This window comes from Gallus gallus, chromosome 1 (assembly GCF_016699485.2).
Source record: "Gallus gallus isolate bGalGal1 chromosome 1, bGalGal1.mat.broiler.GRCg7b, whole genome shotgun sequence".
NCBI classification, from domain to species: Eukaryota; Metazoa; Chordata; class Aves; order Galliformes; family Phasianidae; genus Gallus; species Gallus gallus.
This window is the reverse complement of record NC_052532.1, coordinates 188,188,124-188,211,104: the sequence shown is the minus strand read 5'-3', so window position 1 is coordinate 188,211,104 and position 22,981 is coordinate 188,188,124. Positions and strand designations below refer to the sequence as shown.

The 22,981-nt window shown below is 38.2% G+C and overlaps 1 protein-coding gene and 1 non-coding gene across 2 annotated transcripts in view; both read right to left on the bottom strand.

Annotated features, from left to right (window-relative positions):
• Window positions 1-5,000: 5,000 nt before the first annotated feature.
• RAB38 (RAB38, member RAS oncogene family) overlaps window positions 5,001-22,981 on the bottom strand; it is a 34,739-nt gene continuing 16,758 nt past the window's right edge. The window contains exons 3-4 of the mRNA XM_015280353.4: window positions 18,930-19,210; window positions 5,001-7,724 (exon numbers count right to left, since the gene is read on the bottom strand). Coding sequence (XP_015135839.3) covers window positions 7,572-7,724; window positions 18,930-19,210 — 434 coding nt within the window. The 3' untranslated portion in view covers window positions 5,001-7,571. The remainder of the gene's footprint in view (window positions 7,725-18,929; window positions 19,211-22,981) is intronic.
• On the bottom strand, window positions 8,777-8,870 carry MIR1657 (microRNA 1657). The gene has a single exon (NR_035150.1). It is a non-coding gene; the product is annotated as a microRNA 1657 (primary transcript).

The window sequence follows — 22,981 nt, the reverse complement described above, 5'->3', positions numbered from 1 at the left end:
AGAAAGAGAAGTAGATCTGATGTCTATGATAAATAGTCATCTAGCATTTTTTTTGCTAGCCACAGTCTGTGAAATATTTCTGCTTGCTGTTGACATCACCTTAAATGTGCATAAAAGGTATTGTTTCAGGTGAAAGTAAACCTCTGAGAGGCCAGCTATAACATCAAACTACTGACTGATATCTGGGGACACTTTTCCCTGTTTGCTGACAATTATGTGTTTGCTATGCAGTGGGAGGCCCTACACGTAACATCTCAACAGCTTTTTAGCTATTTAGGTTATATCTTCAAATTCTGGAGCCTATGGCTTTTCTTTACTTGTGTCTGCTAAGTGAAAAAAAAAAAACAAACAATAGTTCTATGGAAGATACAGAGTTCTGACAAGTAGTTCACTTTGTCAGTATATCAATTCTGTGAAGGAAAAAAAAAGAAATTTGTAAAGTAACGTAGAACATTTAATAGGCCACATGCCAGCTGTGTGCTGTGTTTTCCAGTCTTGGAAAACACACGGGTTCCTCTTTGGAAAACCAGAGGAAAGGTTTTCCTCCAAGACTTAAACATGGGTTTGTTTGACACACAAGTCAGGAACAGATGAAGCCTTAGATATACATTACTTGTACGTTGCCCGAGAACAGACACAGATTTCAAGGGGCAGATTCCTTTGGGAACCTTCTCTTTTCACTTCTTTCAGGTTTCTAACTCTCTTATCTTGGATTTATGGACAGTTTGAAGACTTTTTTTTCATTATCATCTATGTGTTGCAGCTCTGGTGTTTCTATGTGTTTCTGCCCTGGTGAGGCAATATTGGGAGTAGTTCTGGGCTTATCAGTTCAGTAAAGACAGGGAACTGATGGAGACAGTCCAGCAGAAGGCTACAAAGATGATGAGGAGCCTGCAGCATATCCCTTATGAGGAAAATCTGTGGGATCCAAGACTGTTCTGCTTGGAGAAGAGAAGACTGAGAGGGGATCTTATCAATGCTCGTAAATATCTAAAGGGTGTGAGTCAAGTGGATGAGGCCAGTCTCTTTTCTATGGTGCCCAGTGACAGAATAAGAAGTAAATGACACAAACCGGAACATGGGAAGTTCCATACAAACATGAGGAAAACTTCTTTACTGTGAGGTGACAGCACTGGCACAGGCTGCCCAGAGAAGTGGTGGAGTCTTCTCCTCTGGAGATATTCAAGACCCACTTGAACACTTTCCTGTGTGACCTACTCTAAGGAATCAGCTTTAACACGGGTTTGAACTATGTGATCTCCAGAAGTCACTTCCAAACCCTACTATTCTCTGATTCTGTTATTCTGTAATATTGATCATCGCTGTTAATCAGAAATGCTAATGCAGAATGACAAGAGGCCCTTGGCGGCATGATCTGCATGCAAGGAGCATAAACACTGCAGTATGAACCTCACTGCTAAACTCTTATGAATGATAATAGTTCCTAACCAAAGTAGCAAGATGAGATGAGATGGCACCAAACACTGAAAAGAGAGCATTTCCAAAAAAAGCTAGGAAGCTTCAGGGAGGTAGCCAACAAAGAAGCAAATTTCAAGGCACGCAAGAGAGAAACATAGCTCTTTGTGCCCTGCAAAATTCATAGACTTCTGACTGATAAAGGGTGTGGATAACTGACAGTGTGAGTGCTCCGTCCCTGGAGGTGTTCAAGACCAACTTGGATGGGGCCCTGGGCAACCTGGTCTACTACCAGATCTTCAGGATGGTGACCCTGCCATGACAGAGGAGAAGGAATTTGATGATCCTTGGTGTCCTTTCCAACCCAAGCCATTCTGTGATTCTGCGATTCTATGATAAAAGCTGAACACTGAGTCAGATTTTCACTAAGAAATTTCTGCAGTTCTAAGGAACTCATAGAACATCTTTTCTTTGCTCTTGAATGTTTTTTGCTTCTACCCCAGTTCTAGTCCGAGATGTTGCTCTCCACCCTCATTCTGGTTATGTTCCCTTCATTATGTTTGTTCATCTCCTTTGCAGATGCATGTGTCTGAAATGATTCTGTTGCCCTTTTTTTCTATGCTTTTTAATAGACAAAGGCATGAATTCACAAAAGCAGAAATACATGGATGGATTAGTATGAGAGCTGGATACCCAAATGATCTTTCAAGTGCCTGAGAGAATATTTAAATGCCAGTGACATTTAAACCTTTAACAAAGATACTATTTCTGAAAGAAATAGTGCCTGGTCTTTTAAAACTACTTAAACTCCAAATGCCAGGTGTGAATACTGCCAGCAGCACTGTTTTGTTGCTGCAGAATTCAGATATTAAAGCTTAGCTGGAAGCTCATTTACTGGAAGAAACCAGGTAAATATCAGACTAAAGCAACTTTCTCCTGCTACTGACATGCAGAGAAGTCTGCCAGGACATGTTTATTAGCTTCCACTCTAGGGAGATGCATGCTGTGGCTCTACTCAGTTTAATGTCTTATCTTTGTAAACAATTATTAATGCATTTGAAACATAGAACATGAAGATTCTAGTCTTAATTAGGCAGCTGATGCACTGGAACTGTAAACGGAAGTGAACTACAGGAAATGAGTACTCTCAACTGTTCAAAGACGTTTCCTCATTGTAAGGTGATTGTTCAGTGTAGTGGCAACGATATCATCATTGTGGGGCATTTCCATCCATAGAGCATGCAGATGTCAGATTTCATTAAAAAGAAGACAAAACCGGAATGTTTGTGTGTGTGTATGTGTGTGATTGCAGAGAAACATTGTAAAATAAAGTCTGGCCTCACATTGCAAACATGCACTATTTTTTTTTTTTTTTTAATAAGGTAAGACAATATAACAGCTGAAGGCACAAGAAGAGAATCATGAAAGGTCAATGTGTAGCACTGCTGCAGGCACCTGTTTATCCTGACAGCTGGAGATGAATGCAGTTTCTGCATCCTAAACATGCATGCTGCCTGGTTTGCAAATGTAGCCCACTTATTACCCAGTCAGACTTCCAAGAACCAAGGTTGTGCTTAATAATGAGCCCCAAAACTGATGATGCATCTGCTTCTGAGCCAAATTTCTTCCTTCAGAAAATAGACTTTAAACTGCAGCTTTCTTGAGCGGCAGAGTTATAAAAACTGCATCTGGAATTACAAATCAAATGGGATGATGAATGGATGAAAAAGTACAAAGTTTCATTTTCAGACATGTAAGACTTTAATCAGTGTCAAACACTAACCTGGACGCTTTGAGAGAGAGGATGTACAGAAAGGAAACAGTCTAAATGAAGCTATTCCAGGGCAAAAAGACAAAGACAAAAAACAAAGAAACAAGTAGGAAAAAAAAGCAAAAAACAAAGCCACTAGGAATATGTCATAGATTGACTGTGGATGAGAGCAGCTGAATTAACATCTGCCTATTTGCATGGTCTTTTAAAGTTAAAGAGTTAACTTCACAAAACACTCATATTCCACATTTTGTCAGAAATATCATTATTTTATTACAACAGGAATTGCAGTCACATGCATAAATATTGGTGCAATAAAATATATTTCCACTGACTGTTTGCTGGCAATTGACATAAAATTGTGTTCCCCCATGTATGTAAGAATTTCACTTCAACCAGCTGAACATGCTGTTTCAAGAAGTAAAACAAAACTGCTATTTAAACATGCCCCTTCACCCTCCCTCCCCTTCTCTATGGTCAAGTAAATTAAAATAGAAGGAAAAAAAAAAGAGAGAGAGAGAGAGAGGGAGTGAGATAGTCTGAAGACAAAATATCACATACAAAGTACTGTTGGGAACAACTGTTCCTGAAAAGTTCAATAAAAAAGCATAATCTTAAAAATGGTGTATGAGAAGACTCAAATTTTAAGTGTTCAAGTGGCTCCTTATTGAAAATCCAACCGGGTCAAATAAATAATGATCATGATCTTTCAGTCCTAAAAGAGCACAACTTACAGTTCACTCCTATTTTCTTGTTCTAGGTATATGTATGTGCTTTCCACGTTATTTGGGATCACCTAAATGTATTTAGGACCATGAGATACTACGTGTCTCAGTCTTTTAGGACAGAAAATGGAAGACATCCCATCATTGCTGGTGTTGTGGTTGAGTTTATCTGAAGTCTTTGGCAGAGATGCTCAATCGTCATTTCTCATCCTTCATGACCAGCACTTCATCTGTGTATCCCATGGTTCTAGGTGCTGGAATATCCTGAGGTTTTATGGAGAACTGGAATGACTGTGGATTTTAAATCCAGTTTACAGTATCTTTACCCACTTGAGTAGATGTGGCACTGAGGGACATGGTCATTGGGCATGGTGGTGAGGGGTTGGGAGTGGGACTAGTTGATCTTATCGGCCTTTTCTAACCTTAATGATTCTATGATTCTATCTTTTATTATTTATTGCAAAAGGGGAAAATGTTTCATTCTGAAATGGCTATGGAATTAAGACTCTTGATCCCCAATGACCAGGAAAGAAGACATAATATAGAATTTATCAATTACAGAAATTAAGAAATCCAATCTGTTTGGATTACATTTGTTCCTGAAAAGGTATCAGCATGTTGAGCTCATTAATTCCAAATTAAAGTTTTCATTCTGGCCTGCCTACAACCACCCCTTCTGCAAAGGCTCTATTTACTAGATGCCCAGGTGGCATTCACACATTTATTGCATTATAGAAGGAGACTTGACAGGTTCTTATCACTTCAGTACAAATAAATATGAATATCTGGAGTTATATAACTTCCTAAGGAAGCTTGATTCTTCATACTTTTCTTATTCTTGTAGTATAAATACATATGACTTTAGGTCTTATGCGACATCATATAATGTTTAGCCTAGAGATGGACCAAACTCTGCCCTCCATCTATCAGAGGATATTTGGCCCAAAACTGTGATTGTAGCAAAACCGGACACAGCAGAAATACATGGAACAGCTAATGAGACCAGAGGTTAAAGGATGTTTATAAAACACACTGAAACAAAATTAAGAGAAAAGAGTAAGAGTAAAAAAACCAGAAACAAACAAAAATTGTACGTCCTCTAAATGTTTTATTTATTTTTTTTAATTGCCATTATCCCAGACTTTTAGTCATTTCTGTCATAAACATGAATGTTGCCTAAAAGCTATTAAAGATAAGTGATCAGATAACTGAAGTTGAGTACATAGTAATTTTTTGGAAAGAAACAGCAACTTCCTTTGCTTGAGGCATCTACATTTACATGTAAAGCATGGGATTCGGCTTGTGAAGCCTTTTAGAAGCTATCTATATGTCTAGGTGCTTGTGTTCCCCACAGTGCTAGCTGAAGGTATGAATTAAGTGTTAACCTCACTAAGGCATACATACAACTTGACTTAAATAATGCTTTAAATCTGAAATAACTGACCTGGCAGTAGTTCTTAATTGCAGCCTAACTGCTGAGATTATTAAACCAGTACCGTGACATCCGTGCAGCCAGTTTCCATTTGCAACACATCTGCAGCTAATCAAATCATCCCATGCAGCACCACGCTGCTTTACAACCCCAACCAGGTTAACTGAGGTGGAATAATTGGAGCTAATTGTTGCAGTACAGACAAGCCATGGGTAGATTTAAACATTAGGGCAGTAGAGCACCATGTATTTATGCTAGAGGGCTCTCATAATTCATTCTGAGCCAGAATACATCTTGGCATTTGTATAACATATTAAGGCACTGTGCCAACAGTAACTTTCAAGGAATGCTGTGAGGTAGGTGTGTACATCAATCCCTATTTTACAGATGAGGAAACTGAGGCAGAATAGTGTTTGACCCAGGTCGTAGCAGGAGCCTGTGTTAAAAGGTGACACTGAAATCAAGATCTGAAAGTTATTCTCCTTGAAAAAAGCCAGTCCATACATATATATAGGGCTTTTAAATCTATGTGTGTGCATACAGGTGAATCGTGGATGTGGCTTTTTATTTTTAAAATCAGAGCTCGCTTTCTTATTCGAAAATTCCATGATAAAAATTTATCAATTTAAGGCTGTAAACAGACCATACAAAGGGCCAAATCTCCATCCTTGGCTCTCCTCTGCAGTGCCTATATAGTAACAGAGCATTCAGTAACAGACTGAGCTGTAGTGACACTTGAACTCCAGGGGTTTCACAGCAGAAGATCACAATGGAGATTTTATGTTTTGTTTTTCCTACCCATCACCTATTTGCTAGCCTTTGGGAGCTTTACTCCTTTGTGTCTAAGAAGTATTGTGGAGTACTGCAGCAATGTCTGCAAACACCTGTGCAACACTCTGCCTCCTCCCCTCCATGGTATTACACATCTCCAAGGACAGAAACTCATTTCAGAAGATAGGTCTGGCCACTGACAGTTCACAGCTCAGGGGGGAATAGACTGAATGGGAACAAGAAAGTGGAAGTGATTTGTCTGTGGCAGGAGACAGGCAAAGTCTGTCTTGCAGGGACCTGCAACCAGATGTCAAGACTTTTTGTCCTGACGCTTGTCTGCATGAGTCCAAGTATATGAGTCCAAGTATATCATGAGATTCTGAAAGTCAGTCATTTCATTTCCAGAATACAGCTCAACAAATCCTGCAAATTTTCCAGGAGTGTTTACCCTCAAGAATGTTCCATTTTGCTTCCTATGATCGTTTTGATTTCTATGATGATTCACAGAATTTTGTTTTCCATGAGAATGTTCTCAAAAAGTGTACCCTACTATTCAATAAAGATGTGTTTCTGCAAAGTTTAATCATTACATCATGAAAAAATTTCTTATGAGAATCAACGTAATGGAGAGGATGCATTCAGGGACTTGTGGAATAGAAGTCATGAGGGATGGAGAGGTAGGAACAAAATCACTGAGTTTTTTCAGAGGAGATGCTGGATTTCTGGAACAGATAACCTTTTGAAACCTGTCAGCTCCATCACCTGTGAGACTACCCTTGATTCACTGTTTTATCACCCTTTACATATTGTAAGTCTTCAGGGAGAGACAGCAAGAACTACTGCAGTTTCAGTCTCACAAGCTGAGATCTTCTAAAGAACTGAATGACATGAATGGTCACTGCATGTTCAGCCTTGCCAACTCATCCAGGAGAATGAACTTGGGAATATTTCACATTGCACGTTCTTGTTGCCTCTCTCTGAACACCTATATCTTCATTATCATCATCTTCTCCCTCATGCAAAAAGAGATCATTCAAGTGTAATGGGAAGCAAAACAGTGTAATGATGATGATCGTCTGGTCAGGGAATTGAGAGCATGGGCTGGAGAACCAAGGAATAAGTAGGTTATTGCTGCAGAAATAGCATGAAAATGAGCTTTCAGAAACCACATTGCAGAGAAATAGGTTTTGATATCACTGGCGGTGACACCCAACCAGTAAAACACAGCCATCACCATGGGTCTTATTTGACTAATAATCAATGGCAGTTTTGAATAGTTGCTAACAATGAAAAGTTTGCAACAAATTTTAGCTGTTAACAAATTATGGAAAAATGTAAGTAGATTTTTGAGATAACTGAAATCTGTCTATGGACAATCTGAGTAGGGTGGGTACTTTGGATGAAGTATACACTGTGAATTATAGCTGTTCAGCTCTTGCAATATTCTGGAAGTCTCTTAGGATTTAAAGCAAGCTGAACAACTGACAATCTTGCCAGAATTCAAGTGTGGTTTTATAATATCTGTTTCAATAGGCTGAACTGGATCACTCTCAGTAGCAATTATGTGTTTCACCAAGCATCTGGAAGCTTCATTGATGTTTATATTTTCCTGCAAGTGAAAGAGAAAGAGGCTGATTAGTCAATATTAATTGCACTATGCTGCATATTTCCTGCATATAATTAAACTTTTCTCTGGGCAACATCAAAAGTTTACTTTCCTTAATAAACAGCTTTTAAAAACTGACTGTACTAAATAATGCTTACTTCAGTGTTTTGGTTTTTTTTAATCAGTTAGGTTTCACATATTTTATGATTCACATCTCCTTTAAATTATACACAGATCTCACTTCAAACTACCCAAAGTCTTGGTGATTTGATTGCTTCAATAAACTAAACAAACAAATGCTAAAGAGATGTTAAAGACAAATGCCTGAAGTAAAGCTCCCAAATCCATATTTCACAACTTGAATGATTGTAACTCTGATTTTCAAAGTAATAATTTTCTATCAGCAATTACAGCCATTAATTACTCTTACTTTTTAAGAGACTTCTCCACAGTTTTGGGAAGGTTTCTGTATACACTGCTCTCAACGAAACTTCAGATGAACAGTTTCATTGAAAAAATAGTACAATCTCCAGTTATTCACAAAACAGCAAAAATAAGCTCTATATCACTAAGATTCGTCAGTTATTTTTTGTTGAGGCTGAGTTATCTCCAAAGTGTTGTTTTAGAAGGTATATGTCACCACTGGTTTTATTTCCAAGACAGAAATCCTCACCCCAGGGACTGAGACTGAAATGCAGAGCACGTCTGTTCCTATAAGGGCCTTCCTTCCACATCATGTTCAGCCTGAAGCAACCCTTATTCTGTTTGTAGACTAAGCAGAGCTGAAACAACCTCATCAGTGAGACACAGCTCAGCACAATATATAAAATAAGTAGTAATACTGAGTAAGGATAGAAAGGATATTTTAATGACAGCCACCAGTGTGGCTGGAATGAAAAGTCAGGTTTTCTGGCATCAAATGCTCTCTTTCACTCTAGCTATTGCCACGTATTTTATGTGACTTTCGGATGAACTCGATGATCTTGGTGGTCTTTTCCAGCCTTTATGATTCTATGATTCCATGATTCTATGGCAAGAGATTGAAACTCACTGTCGATATGGAATATCGTATCACACACCAACAATACACATATATGTAAATCCATATACAAATATAAGTATGTGTTGATGTATACACATATACTTCTCTTGCTCCAAGAAAATTATATATTATTTGCAATTTAAGGCTGACCCACATTTCCACATTGTACCTGAGGATTGCTGTACTGAGACCACAGCCACCCCCACACACAATGCCATGAAGTCCACCTTCAGAAAATGCTCAGCATCAGTGCAGCAACACTAACAAAATAGCTTGCAAAATTTAATGTGAAACACTTCCTTTGTGAACGTGTTCAAAAAAGTCAGATGAGATGTTTAAGTATGAAGTTTAGCTATAAAAAAATAAACTGAAGTGTATGTGTGTGTTTCAGTAGGGATGGTGCAATTACGTGAAAGATCATAGAAGCATAGAAATCACAGAATGGCCTGGGTTGAAAAGGATCATAACGATCACCTAGTTTCAACCCCACTGCTATAGGCAGGGTCGCCAACCACCAGACCAGGCTGCCCAGAGCCACACCCAGCCTGAAGATCAAAAACCAAAGCAATGGATTCTGTGAGGCTGATTTCTAATCCCCTCGCAATCTATTGCAAAGCTCCACAAACTCTGCTGGCCTCACTTTTGCACCACAGTAAAGACTTGAAGTCTGTGGATTTAACTGAAAATGCTATTAAGTGCCAACAATTCACAGGATTCTTCAACTGAACAACTGAATTTAAACATCTGAAGTTTGTCCTACAAAGAATATCCATTGGTTGTAAAAAAAAAAAAGAAAAAAAAAAAAGAAATCTTTAGACAAGCCATTTGCATAGAAGTGCCTGGAAAGTAACAAAGAGCTGAGAATCAGATCTGCACTGAGCTGTCAAAGCGCTACAGCATCACATGTTTCTCTGGGACCAGACAAGCAAATTCCTCAGGCAGGCACCAAAAGTCTTTTTCAGGACACCGTGAAATTTTCTTAGGAAAAAAACAGGCAATCAGAAATGTCTCAGAGCTGCTCAGTGAGCCAACGATAAAACAGGATTGCTAAATGTGAAAAAAAGCCACGAGTCGTTCCCATCATGTTTTCTGTTATTAATGGACTGGTAAGCACTTCATTTAGCTATGTGCTGCTTCTCTTCTGGGATGGCAGCATGTTATTTTTCAAGAATGTCTTAGTGACTCCCTGAGATTGTGCCCAAATCCATTAATGTTGACACCTATTAACAGCACCCCTCTTTGTCGGAGACATAAGATCAGCATTTTATCTGAGTGGGAAAGAGGGATTGACCCCAAGCCCACAGAGACATAACATGAGAGTTGGCGGCCATCTCTTATCCTCACTGTTGCTAGAAGAAATTCCAGGTGCCTGAGACTAGAAATTCAGAAGGAAAAGCAATGTTGTTCTACCTCAGCTAGAACTCAAACCAAATCAAAATCAGATTATTAAACCTTCTTTTTGCTTTTTGGGAAGAAAGCCAAAACTGAATATGTGAATATTGCTTTGACATAAAAATTTAAAATATTTAGTTTTGGAGAAAATGAAATGAAATGTTTTCTTTTTTCTGCATTGATCTTTCTCCTTTTTAATGAAATGATTTACCAGACTTAACTCATACTGCTGATTCCTTTACTAGTTGCATTTTAGTTTGAGTCTACTGTTTCACAGACCTACTGATTATTATAAGGTTTATGCTAGGCTCTCAACATTCCACCTGAATAACTCTTGATTTTGAGTTCATGCCCACCTTCTTCTCTGCCAGAGTACCAACCCTGCAAATTGCATTTTCAGCCATGCTACTGATTTTCTCCTCTTGGTTCTGAGTTAGTGGAAAGGAATAAATTCCATGACAGGGAGGTTAAAATTGGATGATCATAAGGTCCTTTCCAACCTAAGCCATTCTGCAATTCTAATTTCAAATCACTGAATCATGATTCAGTGATGAAAGGAATAAAAGGTCCCACCCATAGTGTATCCTCCATCAGTCATATTATCATCCAGCTTTTGGCCCAGTGACTCCTGAACATGTATTTGATTGGTCCAAACTGTGCAGCTGAAAATTTCTGCCAGGGAACAAGGGAGCAAAAGAGGAAGGGTGACCCCTACAGTCAGCACCGCTGTTCTTAAGTTTGTGTCCAACTCTAGCCTTCTCCCATGGTTCAGATGACAACTGGAATGTGGTACAGGTGAGAAGCAGCACATTAAGTCACTCACTGCAAGGAGTCTGTGCTCATGCCACCAAAGCAGCCCTATGCCTTGACCATCCCCCTTCTGATGCTGTTGTTGCCTTTTGTTGTAACTCTAATCCCTGTCCCAGTTCTGTTGACCAGACATTGCTTGATTCTGATCTATCTAATGAAATATTGATTTCTACACCTCTCCTCCTACAGCATAGGAAAAAAAAAAAAAAAGAAAGAAATAAAAAAAAAAGAAAAAAATCAATATTCTCCTAGGGAGCAAAGCAGCTGCAGAGAGTAGGAGGTGATCTGCTATCCAAACAGACACCTAGGGATCTGACAATTTCAGTGAACAGGAGGTGTTGGAAAGCAATCTAGGAAAGGACAGAGAAAAAGGAGAAGGTGCAAACTCATTCAGCAAATACAAAGGAACAACAATCAAGATGTAAGACTGGACATAGCGGGATAATCACAGACATCCTAGTGATTGTACTGAAACATGGACATAGACCCCATTATGCCTAAAAATAAAATTCTTTATGTTTGAATATATATATATATATAAGAGAGAACAGAGTGAAATGTCTTTCTATGTAGAAATGGTTTAACTGTTGCCACTATTATACATTTTGTTCTACACGAAACACCACAAGAATTGTGACAACTGCTGCAGATCACCTTCCCTTCAAATTGTCCAACTGTGAGAAAAACAGGTTCATGCTACCCTGGGTGGTGAACTGGATGAAGGGCAGAACTCAAAGTGTCATAGTGAATGGGGCTATGTCTGGTTGGCAGCTGGTCACTAGCAGTGTTCCCTAAGGCTCTATTCTGAAGTTACTCTTGATCGACATTTTGTCAGTAATCTGAATGCAGGAGCTGTATGTATCCCTAGCAAGATTGGCAGTGACACTAAGTTGGGAGGTGCTGTTGAATCCCTTCAGGGATGAGAAGCTTTGCAGTGGGATCTAGATAGATTGGAGCGTTGAGCAATCAGTAACCGCGTGAAGTGCAAGGAAGAAAAATGCTGGGTGCTGCATCTGGGATGGAGAACTGCCAAACATGGGCATAGATAAGGTGATGAGAGGCTGGAGAGCAGCTCAGCAGGAAGGGACATGGGGGTAATGGTGACAGCAGGGTCAGCCCAAGACAGCAGCATGCCTTGGCAGCCAAGAAGGCAAACCAATGACTGGACATGTGAGAACAGCAGTAAGTACCAAAGGAGGTTCTGATTAGACATTAGGAAAAAAATTTTTACCATGAGGGTGGTCAGACACTGTAACAGGCTTCCTGGAGAAGTGAATGATGCCCCATGCCTGTTAGTGTTTAAGAGGCACTTGGACAATGCCCTCATTAATGTGCTTTGACTTTTGGTCAGTCCTGAAGAAGCCTTTCAGTTGGACTAGGTAATCTTGGAAGATCCCTTCCAACTGAACTACACTGCTCTAACAACATGTGTGCAAGCATATCTACCAAACAAGGGCACTTGGAGCATCTAAACCACCACCAGTTAGAGACGTGAACCCTAGACTCTACTACTGGAGCAGAAGAAAATCAGCTTCTCTTAGGTAAACACTTGCAAATTCCAGAACACCTTGGTATTACGTGGAACTCAATGTCAACCACATAGGTTCCCCATTTTATTTCTATCATCCAATAAAATCCAGGAGCAGGGATATGGCTTTAAAGACCTTTTAATCTGCACTCCTCTGGAGCAACCAATTTGAGGGAATGGCTACACAAACTCCCTTATCAGAGCTCCCTTGGGAAGTGCTGGCAGCAGAGACTTATTAAGTTGTGCTGTATCACCATGGTTGGGTTTCTAGGAAAACATAACAGCATAAGTTAAAAAGCATTCAGGTGCATGAACATGAAACTCACAGATGTGAACTGCTGTGACTGTACTACCAAGAAAAAGATAATTTCTGCAATTGGATCGTTAGAGCTCATTGAATATGCTGCAGTAAGAAACTTTCCCATCAGGAGAAGCAGATCAAATGTGGAATCAGGGCAGTCTGCCTGAAGAAAGGCTGGCTGCAGTCAGATTGCACTGCAAGCCTCCTGGGCTTCCTGCAAGCCTCCAGGGCTGAGGAATAAGAGCAGCACGTCCTAACCCAGAGCTCAGCCAAAGGCTCCCTTAGATTTAAGATTTTCCTATACTGAGCAATTTGATTGTTTGGAATAAAAAATTATGAATTTTCTTTTTGGAGGGAAATGTCAAAACATCCGGGTTTATGTAAGAGGTAGATATAGTAGAATTAAGTAAAACACATGAAATTGCATCTGAATACAAAGAATGATTTCTTATAGTGGGGTTGACTGAACACTGGCACACATTGCTCAAAGAGGCTGGGGACTGTCCAAAGTCAGAGATCTTCAAAACCCTACTGGACTCCATCATGGGCTACCTGCTCTAGATGCCCCTGCTTGAGCAAGGAATCAGGTTAGATGATCTCAGAAAGCCCCTATTTAAACAGTCCTGTAATTCTATGAATGTACAGCTTTTGACCAGCACTAAACAATATATTTCATAACAGTGATCCAGAGAGCTATACAATAGATCTGATGCCTGTTGTGTGCTCTGAAGCAACTCTTCTCTTAGTTCCAGGAAACAGAATGAACAATGTATTCCACAAATAGCAACTGTATATCTGAACTGAAATCTTCTGTCCAGATGTCAGCCTCATGTCTCGGTTTATGGCAGAAGCCAAAGTATTTTCTATGGTTCTGTGCAGTGAAATGGATTAGATTTTGAGAGGGGGCAAATTAAAAAGACAACGTAAGGAGCAATACATTACTCATTGGAGGAGGCTGGGTCAGATGACAGTGACTTTCTGAAAGGTCATCCAGCAGAATAGTGGCAAAGAGGACTCCTGATGCCTGGTCCAGTTCTGGAACTACATTCTATACAAGCTGTCGGAAGGACACATTATTACATACCATTCCTAAAGAAGGAAAGATGATATAACTTTCTCCAGGTCCAAATAGGATGTGTCCAACTAGCCTAGAGTGAAGGTCTCAGTGATCAGTCCGCTAGCCCCTGCTGGTAAGAATCTGAAAAGCATGGCTACCAGACCTTCTGGGCAATGTGGACAAAATTTTAATGTCTTTTTACCTAATTCTGGTGCTGAAAGCAGGATTGTAGCATGGGATGAGGAACTCAAGCATAATCACAACACAGCTATGGAAGAAGTAAGATATTTAAATTCACTTCTGAATCAGATATTTTCAAACACCCTCAGTTTTGCCTGATTTCTCTGTTTGATGAATGGTTCCGTTTTCATTATGAAGTGATAATAAGCTTAGCATTGATGCTATTCTAATCCAAGTTGAAAGCTTTCCTCTTTGAACTGGGAATACTGGCAAGGATGGTTTAAAGTCTCAAAAAAGTGAGTGGACTTCTCAGTTATGCTAGTGACATGCTGGATAGTTACATGCGCAACGAGAATGAGAATTTTTCTTCCTTAAAAAAAACACACTTGTAACAATATCATACAATATCATATCAGAGGATGGTTGGGTAGGAAGGGGCCTTAAAGCCCATCCAGTTGCAACCCTCCACCATGGGCTGGTTGTTACGCAACAGCTCAGGCTTCCCAGAGCCCATCTAACCTGGCTTTGAGCACCTCCAGGGATGGGGCACCCACAGCTTCTCTGGGCAGCCTGTGCTAGTGCCTCAGTACCCTCTGAGTAAAGAATTTTCTCTTAACATCCACTCTAAATCTCCTCTCTTTAAATGCAATTCATTAAATAATTTACTAATCAATATGAGCGAACCAAAGACACATATAAAAGACACTGGGTTCTCTACCGGACTTATAGCAATATATAAAACATGACTATAAGGCATTGTACTGTTGCCCAACAAGGTCTTTCTTAGATGAGAAACTGTTAAAATAAGTTTTATCTTTGTAGGAAGCAGAAGTTTGGAACAGGCTGAATGTTTCCTTTAGATTAATGTAAAAATCCAGGCTAACACAAGAGAATACATTAGGTGGCTCAAATGATTTATATTAAAGTCGTTAAGAAAAATGGCACCAGGGAATAATACAGTGATGTTTTTGGTGTAATATTCCAGTGTTATAGAAAAAAAAATTCAAATCATTGACAACATAAAATATGGTAAGTACATATACAGCATGCAAGGCAACTAGAACTAAAAGATGCATTTTTATAAATAATCACCCTTGTTTTTCCAAAACACATAAATCATATTTAGTTTGCTATGAAGGCGATAACATTTCCAAGCATGTTGGCAGAAAACCTCTGGAGACCTAATTATTCCAGGGTACCACAAAAAGAGTTATTACATATTTGAACTGCTAAAACTGCTATCTGCAATATGACGACTTCTCTGTCAGTGCTATTCCACTTCAGAAAAGGGTTTCTATTTTCTATAGCAACCATAGGCTGTTTTTTATTTTCCCCAGTCCCAAGTTCAATTATTTAATACGCCCTAGGCTGAAAGAATGCTGGATATATGCTACAACTAATATTTTCAAGTAATAGTAATAAGAACTTTTGTTTAATAAAAAGAAGACCAAATGGAGAAATTATTGTGATTTAACTTACCACAAATGTTGTGATTTCACTGTCCTTAGTGTGATTACTCTGCTTTGAATCATTTTAAAGCCTACAATTCTGGATGGAGATGAGATGTGGAGATCTCAGAATATCAGATCCTAGCCTTTATCTTCAAAAAATAGTCCGATAAAAGGAATGGGGGCCTCAATTCTCAAGAAGAGGACTGCTTGGCCAGCAGTTATTTCTGAGCTAAATGAAGTAAGAAGAATCTAGATAATTATTGTTTTTAAATAACTCAAAATCTTAAGCCTATTTGACTTAGACTGAATTTTCCTCTTTTAAGATGTCTTTTAAGTTTAATTGTCCTTTGCATTTCCACAGTTCTGCCCAGGATAGGCCACCCTCCACCATCATAACAAAATCTCTCCATCACCTTTGAAATTTTTTGTACACGTCACAAAAAATGTGCTGTTCTTTGTTAAGAGGTGGACAGATGGGAACTGCTTTCTGGAATTCAGATTCCTCTCTCATAGGTTAAAGAGCAGTGACTAGCTGCTGATGCAAACCAACAACTGGAATAATGAACCCTCTATCCCTCAAAGAAGATCTATCCTGTACCTCTGTTCCATCACATTCTCTCTGTAAATCTTATAGATCCAAGCATTTTAAACCAATCTGCTGTTCTTTCTTCCCAGATGTTTGTTGTTGTTGTTGGTGGTTTTTTTTTTGTTTGTTTGTTTTGTTTCTGTGATTTTGCAATTAGACCTTGAGATTTTAGTGAACTGATTCTTGTCCCCAAGAACTGTACACTCATGTACGTGTCAGGAATGAAGAATAAGAGAGTCGTTCTGAAGAAAATAGCCATATACAACATCACACATCATAGGTGATCTCAATATCAAATACAATGAGATATTTCATGTTATTTGTTACCTGAAAGGCAGATAGACACCTAACAGAATATTGAAAAGGGCCAGAACATTTAATTCTTACACAAAAACAATAATTTGTCCTGATAAATTCCCCTAGCTCTCCATAACTTCTACTTGTAGCTGCTCTTCCAAATGCTTTGCTCTCCAGATTTTCCTTTCCTCCTGGAATAATTAACTTTCTGACATAATTATCATGAAGAATCTGATGTAAGAGATCTCAGCCTCTCAATTAAACCAGAACAAAACACTATCCACAGCAAATTTTTGGTTGTTCTAGAGAGGAACACTGGATTCTAGTGGCTTCATCCAGCACAAATCAGCAGGAATTAGAAGAACCCTATTCATAGAGAAAGATAATTTACTCATGGACATAGACCAAAGTGTTTCCCTGAAGATGGTACTTTGAATAGTGACCACTGCAGAGGCCATCCAGTAGGGACAAGAAGATGATGACTACAATGACATCTCAACCCACAACTCATAAAATGCTCGAAACTGTTACCTGCTGTTACTTCTGTTGACTACAAGTGAGACTTTCTTTAAGTATTAATACTATAGAAGATGTCAAGACCGGAAAAGTAAAATGCAAGAAAACCATCCAAAAATTCTTAAGTAACTTTCATCAAGTGTTCATACAAACTGAATGCAAAATGTTGTCTTTCAGTCTGCTAACAATTTTGGCCAAATCAGAGCCAAATTGTTTGTTTTTAAAATATCCAAATGTTCTCCTCCTCCTGTTAATGATAAGAGCAGTTTTCATAATCAGAGGATATAATAAACATGATATCCATTGAGATGTGCTTAAATCATTATTTTGCATACGATCAAGCTTCTACTAGAAATCAATGTCATCACAGAAATGAAATAATCAGAATAGTATAAATTCAGGTTCCAGCTACTTGAGATTAATTGGATACCACTGTTGATGATAGGAATCACAGCGTGAGTTTTCCTATCTTCTTATTGAATGTGATAGAAAAAAAAAGGTCATATTGTGATAGAAACTGCACAAATATAACACGTATATAAATCATATAACCTAATTTTAGACAGCTATAGGGAGAATATAGAGAGTTAAGATCTCTTGACAGTAAATGAAGAGCTAATATTCCTTTTAGGGAGATGTGTGCAATTCACGATGGTACAGAAAGGTACATTTTTATCCATCCATCCACATCCAAGCCACATCACAAGCTTCTCACTCTGCTTCAAAACAGTTAGAGGAAAAACATGATTCAAGGCACTGAGATGAAAATGTAGGTGAAACTTAGGTACATGGGGACAAGAAATTTATCCAAAAATGCCCATTCAGCATTGGAAGGGGTCAAACACTCCTCTCCTAAGTCCTGTGAATATGAGCCAAAATTGAAAGCAGACAAAAGGCTGGAAATGCAAAGCAGATTTATAGATAAAGAGTTGTGGACAAAGGCTATATATAAAAGACTAAACATACTGAAAGCTTTTGAAAATATGATGGGTATTTGCTCTGCATATTTATTTATTCTTGGTCACCTTCTTCCTTCATAAACAGAAATCTTGTTGAGGTGTATCTAGAGGTAGAAGCTTTCCATAATTCCTGCATGGTAACCCTATTAAAGTTTACTGCATTTTTGGAATATAGTTTTTACACATACTATCACAATTTCTTGGGTCCTTTATTCAAATTAAACTACATAAATGAAAAGTCCCAAGGTTACGACAGTCCTTCACAAACTACAGCAATATGCAGGTGTCATATAGTCAAATACAGTCTGTGAGACAGTTCCCTTTCATAGAACATCAGTAAGTCAGCTCTGCAAATTTTCATGCACTGAAGTCGTATGAGAAAACTCAAATTGATATATTGGAGTCATGACCTGGATATACTGGGTCTTTTCAATCAAAACATCCCAGTGTCTTTCTGATTTTAATCATAAATTTTTTATAGTCACCCACAAAATCTGCACCAAGGCAAAGAACTGAATATAAGAGAAGCTCATTCAGTGGCTTCAAAACTCTTTTCCTCCCTAGTTACATGACTTTTCTGAAAGGGCCATTGAGAATGAGAGCTTATAACATTTAGATGACTATGAGTGTTATCATGGATTGGCTTTCTGGAATTTAACACAGTGAAGCTCTTGTCTCAGATCAGATTTCTTAGGGACAGCAGTTATATAAATATTTAGAGACAACATTCAATGCAAGAATTATGCAAAATATTTTCATATCCTTGTAAGAAATTGGCTTTGCATCTTGTCAAAAGTCATCTTCTTCCCTAGGCTATTACAGAGTATGTTGTTGACCAGTTGTATATTTGCTGGTCTATAATCTTAGAGAAGTTGCATTTCATGTAATTACATATAATTTGCTTTGGAATAAAAAAACCTAAAGGAAATACAAATTACCACAGAAGGCTTTATGAATTTGCAAATTTACCATTAATTAAATCCACCAAGACAGAAGCATTGCAAGTTAGACATTTCAACTCCATGAGCTATTTTGGGAACCAATTTCTCCGTGCAAAGAAAAATATTTAAAAATAAATTGAAACATTACCTTGGCTGATGTTTCAAACCAGCCCACAAACCCATTTTCCTTGCAGAACTGATCCATCTTGATGCCATTGTTCATAAGAACGTCTATTCCCTGGTCACATTTGTTTGCTAAGAGGACTGTCGGTACAGGTTTGCCATTTGGAAGAACAAGCTTAGAGTCCAAATCTTCTTTCCATTTTGTCACAGCTTCGAATGTTGCAGGTCTTGTAACATCAAAGACAATAAATGCTCCCATGGCCTCTCTGTAATAGACCCTGGTCATGTTTCCAAATCTTTCCTGACCTGTGGTTATGAACGTGGGAAGGAAAAAACAAAAACAACTTGTAAAAATCATTGCTTCCAATCTAAGTCAGTACTTCGCATAGCACATTTTCTAGTGGAACACTATTGAAGATAGAGCTTGATTTTGTAAGTCTGACACCTCTGGAAAGCTATTGTTTGTCTAAATAATTATAACTAGAGTGCTAGACTCATTTGTGTGAGAATGAAAGTATAGCAGCAAAAAGGAGATAGAGGAGTTTTAAAGCAAGCATCCAAGGAAGTGAAATAACAGTATGACAAGCTTGAACTTCAGTCTTAGTAAGTGGCCATATTACTGCAGAAAGTATCATGGCTCTTGGTACACTTCATAGGATTTTAAACAAGAGTCACAAAAGATCTTGGTATGACATTTGAAGCTCCATGACACTACATTATTATTTGGAAAATATCTAACCCAATTGATCTCCTTATGCATGAAAGTCCTGCATATTTTCAACCATAACTTAATGAAGCTCTTCAGCTACACTAGACATTAGATTCATTGTGAACTTAATTACTGGTGAAGCAAAGCATAAAGGTAGAAAGGTGTATTTAAAACCTTACAGAAGTGGAAAACATTATCAGAACCAGCACAGCAGTAGTAATATAAAGAACTATGTTGCTCCAGTAAGATGTGGGAGAAGTTTCACACTAGATCTGTTTAGAAGTTTTAGGGCTTTATTTGCTGAATTCAAAGAGCTTTATGGAAATATATTTAGAGACAAGGATTTTTTTTGTTGTGTTTGTTGTTTTTTGTTTGTTTGTTTGTTTTTTGTGAGGAAACAGGTAACATTAGGTTTCAATACAGACATTTGGAAATGTCTCAAATTTCATATGATTAACAGTGAAAAAAAGTCAATGATGTTAAGATATGAAATATTGGTCATAGAGGTTTTGTTAAAATGTATGCTATTTTCAAAGGAAAATTGACAAAAAATATTTCCAGAAAATACCCAGCATTTTCCTTGAAGTGAAAAGAATAGAATTTCTGTTGATCTTTATTGCCAGGCTGTGATCCAAAAATGAACAATTGTAAATACTCCAAACATCTAATGATAGCAGCAATCTTTAAGCAAGGCAGGCATTGTATATAAGCTTTCATAGCTGGGAAAAGGAGCTATGAAAAAAAACAATGCTCCATGGAAACCTGTTTCTAGCCTTATTTTCTGGATGCATGTAGTTTTGCGTAGGTTACAAAGGCAAGAAGATTGTCAGTTTGTCTGACCTCAGGGAGGTTACCTGTGGAGGCTTTATGTGATTAAATGTGTTGTCAAATGTAAAGCTGGGATGAGACCTGGGCTTCTAGACCATGCAGTTTCATTTAATGAAAATGGCACTGACCAGGCAGACTTAGGGCCTGCCCTTGGTATTTATTGAATGCACATCATGGAGACAATACCACGTATTTGTATTCATCTTTGGTTTTATGCAACAGTTGTTCCAGCAACGGCAAGGTCTTTTGAAGGACACAGAAACCAATCTATATCTGACTTCCCCAAATTAATCTTAGATTTTTTAATTTTTTTTTACCTTAAGCCAACACTGCTCTCCATTGATAAAGCAAGATAAACATATAAAAAAGCCAGAAAATATAAGGTCATATTGAAAATTTCTTATGGTTATCTTTATTAAAATGTCTTATGATTCCTATCAGAAGGGAAAATCAGATTCATGACTAAGTCATGTGCTATTCAGCAATTTTCTTGCTGAGAAAATGTTTTTCATCTACAAGAAGGTATGGTCAAAAAAAAAAAAAAAAGACAGAAATCTGATCAACATCTCAGTGAGGTCAGAAGCAAGGAATACAATTTGTTTTTGATGTGTTACAGTAATACCTCTTACTTCTCATGTAAATTTCTTAGTTGCTTACACTGCAGATGTGATGTAGATACAAGAATAACTGAACTTGGACCTTACACACTGTGTAAGTTTTTGTGACATAGGTGTCTAAGATAGGTGGGATGCTTTGTCATAGAACATGCACTGAATCACTAATTTACAGCATATAAGTCATGTATCACAAAGCTGGAGGAAGGAAAGGCTCCAAAGATGTGTTCTTCTGGCTAATAGTGGCTCACAAAACACTGACAAATTCTATGACACTAATTTCTTCTCCTACTTCCAACTGCATTTGTGGATACCCAGGTTTTTCACTCCACAGAAAGTCCCTGTACCTGTAAAAGCTGCTTTCTGCAGGCAGAGAGAGCTCACCAATCTTCATTAGCAATCACTTCAAAGAAAGGGAAGAAATGAAGCTGATGGCTGAATAAAGTGCCTAAACCCTTTTTAAAATGACCTTCTTCCCTATCAGCTGCAATTAATATATGAACATATTTGGCATAAAGACATTATGTAAATTTGAAAATAAGTGGTTTGTAACCACAGACTTTTAGTATTGTATCATTTGCATAATAGGTTTACTTTTATTTAAACTGAAAGGCAAAGCTGACAAGGGAGCTCTCTGTGCTGTGCTTGCAGCGCAAAATATTGTCTTAGCATCCAGGAAGACTCTTTTTTCCGAAGGTCCCACTTTATGTGAGCAAACAGTTATCTTAATAGATGAGGTTCCTAAAACCATTTCCTTTTGCAGAATTACTCACAAAAATAGGCACTGTTTGATGTATTAAAGGTGTCAGAATGTGGCCTCAGGTTTTCAGCAGCACAGTGGTTGAGGCAGTAATTACGTTAGAAAATAGATCAACCATTAGGTATTCAGTGGTATCTCACTGGCAGTCTTGAACATTAGAACCTGCTTCATAGCAAGAATTTGGGGCAGGTGGGTTTTGCTTTTAATGAGAAGAACCAGAAACCTTTTAAACCTTTTATATAGATCTTTGTGTTTTGCTGCACCTCTTGCAAGGCCACTATGCGGCACCTGGCATCAAACCCCACAACTCTGATGATTTTGTTGCAGTGCAACGGTGGGCTTTGGGCTTCGAATTTGGGATTCGCCAGCCCCACTTTCATTCACTAGCATTCACTGACTGTATCTAAGAATAGGGTCTCTTAGTAGTCAGGGACTGAGAAAAGATATCTAGAGGGCATCTTCTCAGCCAGGACAGTCACTTAAGAGGTCACATAAGCTTCCCCATGGAGGCAAAGCAGCACAACCTAGGAACTGACAAACTTGAAACCAGGAAAATATCAACAACAGAGTTGAACTTGATGATCCCTATGGGTCTGTTCCAACTCGGGACATTCTGTGATTTTATGACTTGATTTATTTCACCCCCTGTTGAGCTGAAAAATAGTAGCTAACACTCAGCTGGTTCAGTAAAAGATGCCTAATTGTTAGACCAGACAAATTTTGAACCACTCTTAAGTGATCCCAAGCAGATGAAGGTGCTAAAGCAACAAGATTTCCATTCAAAAGAAGGATTCGCTGTCTGAATGGTATCTGTCTACACATTTATACTGATATCAGAGGCACCTCTGCAGCAAGGTAAGGTATCAGTTAGTAAGCTTAAAGCAATAAACAGCTCAACTTTTATAACTTATATAAATGCACCTTACATAAGAATAAGTTGCAGAACTCTGCAATGTCCACTAGCCACTTTCATCTTTGATAAAGTTATAAAAACTGATGAGAAAGTGATAGTATCTAAAAAATAGCTTAGATAAAAATTGATTAAAACCATCTAAACCCCTATTTTACAATGAGTTTCACTTCTTGCCACTATCCCTCATCCTACATGGGGAAACCTTCTGGGAACCACTGGTCTTTACCCAAAAATGAGAAGCTAGAAATTGTGC